This window comes from Seriola lalandi, unplaced genomic scaffold (assembly GCF_002814215.2).
Source record: "Seriola lalandi dorsalis isolate HSWRI2012SDOR001 ecotype SW California unplaced genomic scaffold, Sedor1 jcf7180002054887, whole genome shotgun sequence".
In the NCBI taxonomy this organism is placed as follows: domain Eukaryota; kingdom Metazoa; phylum Chordata; class Actinopteri; order Carangiformes; family Carangidae; genus Seriola; species Seriola lalandi.
The window spans coordinates 88,497-92,045 of record NW_019525439.1 but is presented as its reverse complement, the minus strand read 5'-3'; the positions used below and the strand labels follow the sequence as shown (position 1 = coordinate 92,045).

At 38.3% G+C, this 3,549-nt stretch overlaps 1 protein-coding gene across 1 annotated transcript; it reads left to right on the top strand.

Moving 5' to 3' along the window:
- Positions 1-5: 5 nt before the first annotated feature.
- Positions 6-647, top strand: LOC111671867 (stonustoxin subunit alpha-like; the record flags this gene model as incomplete). Its single annotated transcript, XM_023429099.2, has 1 exon — positions 6-647. A coding segment is annotated over one exon (504 nt), but the record flags the coding sequence as incomplete, so codon positions are not given.
- Between the last annotated feature and the right edge of the window lie 2,902 nt (positions 648-3,549).

Sequence of the window (3,549 nt, the reverse complement as noted above, 5' to 3'; positions counted from 1 at the left end):
AGATCAAACTGTCTGACAACAACAGGGAGGTGACACGTGTGGAGGAGGATCAGTCATATCCTGATCATCCAGACAGATTTGACCTCTGTCCTCAGCTGCTGTGTTCAACTGGTCTGACTGGTCGCTGTTACTGGGAGGTCGAGTGGAGAGGAGGGGTTGATATATCAGTGAGTTACAGAGGAATCAGAAGGAAAGGAAACAGTAAAGACTGTTGGTTTGGAGAGAACGATCAGTCCTGGAGTCTGTTCTGCTCTGATGTCAGTTACTATGTCTGTCACAATGACAGAGAAACATCTGTCTCCTCTTCCTCCTCTTCCTCCTCCTCCTCCTCCTCCTCTGTCTCTAACAGAGTAGCAGTGTATGTGGACTGTCCTGCTGGCTCTCTGTCCTTCTACAGAGTCTCCTCTGACTCACTGATCCACCTCTACACCTTCAACACCACCTTCACTGAACCTCTGTATCCTGGGTTTAGGTTCTTGTGGTCTGGTTCCTCAGTGTCTCTGTGTTGAGTGAAGCAGAGAGAGTCTCCTCCTGTCAGAGAAACTCACTGTTGAACAGAAAGTTCAGTCTCTACATGTCTGTCTCTATCACTCACTCACCTTTTCAGATTCATGAATTAAATCAGTTCATTTTTAAACTCTTGTAAATGATTCTTGTAAACTTCTTCCTCTTCCTTTAAAGATGGAAATTACAATTATTACAGGATAAAACTTCGTGATTTTTACTTTTGTACGATTCTGTTTTTCTTGTCTTTTCACAATAAAAGCATCAGTGTGAGTATCAGTGTCTCTGTGAATCTGAGGACGACTGAGCTGATTCAGTTCAAACTAAAATGTTTCACAGTTTGTTTTAAAGGTCTGAGAAAAGACAAAAACAGTCAGTGAAATGGTCCTGAGGCTCTCAGTGATTAAGTTTTATGTCCACTTTGATCTTATTTCTTCCAATAAAGTACGAGCAGCATAATAGAGTAAATTTATTATAAAAACTTTATGTTTATTGAAATATATATTTTCAAGCACATATATTGATTCTTATTACAATAATTACTATAAAGGTCTGCTTAGAATAAAGTTACAGTCCTGGTTTCCTGTACACTGATACTTTGTAATATACAAACATTTGTATTTGCCTGTTTTACATTCTGGCCAGTAGATGTCGATCTGTTCAACATGAAGCATCAAGAAATGAAGCTTTTGTAAAAACCACTTTGCTGGATTGGTTCAGTGCTTCATGAAGCTTCATCTCACCATAACACCACCTGTGAGTTCATTTGTGCATGTGTAGTACTGAAGTCTAACAGCAGGGAGCAGCAGCATCTAGTCTGCTGAGTAAGAGAAGAAGAGTTCGATCGCCACACTGGGTTCAGTCCTCCAAATGTCAATCGGGGTCTCGTTCTGCTCCTGGGTGAATTTCTGGTGGATCAGTTCCAACTGTTTCCTACTGAACACTGTTGTGATGTTAAACTGGTAAATACTTTCACCTGTGGAGGTGATGACTGTGCTGGAATTGATCCATCACTTAATCACAGTTTGATATTGAATACTAACACTGAACCTGTGAATACAACACAGATTAATAAATACATTTCTAAACAGTTGGTCTGTCCTCTCATCTGAGAACTAAAGATGATGTCCATGCAGTCCACCTTCACAACAACCAGATGAATGTATGACCTACATGGAATATAGGGCTACAAAACCCATTTATGTGAGTTAGAGATGTAATTACATGTTGTTCCAGCAAGCGGTGACTGAAAATGTGGTCTCATGTTTATTACGTGCTTTGGTTCAACTGTATCATTATATTTATAGTCTGAAAAGATAGTTAGCTGCTAATCGCTAACCGCTAACGGCTAAGCTAATTGCTAGCTCTGGCTAACGGAGCAACCGATACTGTGTCAAAACTTTAAAGGACTATTTTTACTAATTGTTTTGACATAAGATTCATAATAAGCAATCTGTTGTTAGAATCCAAATGTTGACATGACAGAAGGAAAATTCGTTGTAAATAATTTATTGTTAAAGTTAAAAAGACATGTTTTAAAGAAATTCATAGTAAATTGTTCATGTTAAAAATACCAGTTAAAATATGGTCATTCTAGTGCAAGTATATCTTTAATTGTTGATTATACAATATGTGATATTCTGAGAGAAGAAAGAATTTAATGAGATCTCATCTCAGACACATAAAGAGAACCAAATAACTTATTATCCTGCATTATCTGTGCAGGTTGGTTTCATTTGTGACCAGATAGAATTTAAACAATCAAAGATGGCGAGCCCAGCTCGTGACCCGATGGACGGTTGGGGAAACGTGTTGACCAACTGTAGGAACTGCCCACAAAGGACGTCTGATTTGATTTCATACCTTCTTTCATTGGATTACAGATAAGACCACACACACTAATTATCCTACCCGGGTATTAATAGTAGGGACACTATTAGACAAAGATATATCAAGAAAAAACTTTGAACTGAACTCGAGCTCCTTAATCATAAGGAGAACCTGTGGATTAAAGGAACAATCAGTGAAGTAAAGAACTTTCCATTAGAGGTTTTCCACCTCCACAACGACTGATTTTTTCTAAGAACATGATACTGAGTTAATTGTTAAACAATATTTTATGTCCAGCTAATGTTTGCATGTTTCGTACATTAACAACATAAATGAATGTTTATGAAACTTTGAGAACAGATCTTACATAGTGACGCTCCAACATGGAACCTGATGCTTCATACAGGACATTTGGCTGCAGGACGATGAAGTCTTTGAGCTTTCAGAACACAGGTGTAATGATCAGAACACAGGTGTAATGATCAGAGCACAGGTGTAATGATCAGAACACAGGTGTGATGATCAGAACACAGGTGTAATGATCAGAGCACAGGTGTAATGATCAGAACACAGGTGTGATGATCAGAGCACAGGTGTAATGATCAGAACACAGGTGTAATGATCAGAACACAGGTGTGATGATCAGAGCACAGGTGTAATGATCAGAACACAGGTGTGATGATCAGAACACAGGTGTAGTGATCAGAGCACGGGTGTAATGATCAGAACACAGGTGTAATGATCAGAGCACAGGTGTAATGATCAGAACACAGGTGTAATGATCAGAACACAGGTATGAAACCTCATGTCCTGAAAAACACACCAAGATTCAACCTGTTACAAAGTGTTATTCACAGTCTCTTAGTTTAAAGCGACTCACCACGACAATATCCTGATACTTTAACATTTCTGACTTTAGAACAGAAAGAAATGATAAAATACAAAATGATTTATTCACATTAAACAGAAGCATTGAAATCATAACGACTACCAGATGTTCTTCAGCTGTAATGAAACTGTGTTGATGTTGGTAAAAATGAACAGGGTGACATCATGATCACAGACGTCACACAGTAAAGGGTGACTGATGATTTCATTAAATGTTGCTCTCCACACATTCAGATAAATTATTACTGAAAAGTTTCCCCATGTTAAGTTTATATTTCAGCCACTTTCACCACTAAGTTTTGGTGCATTTAGGAACTTTGCTGTTTA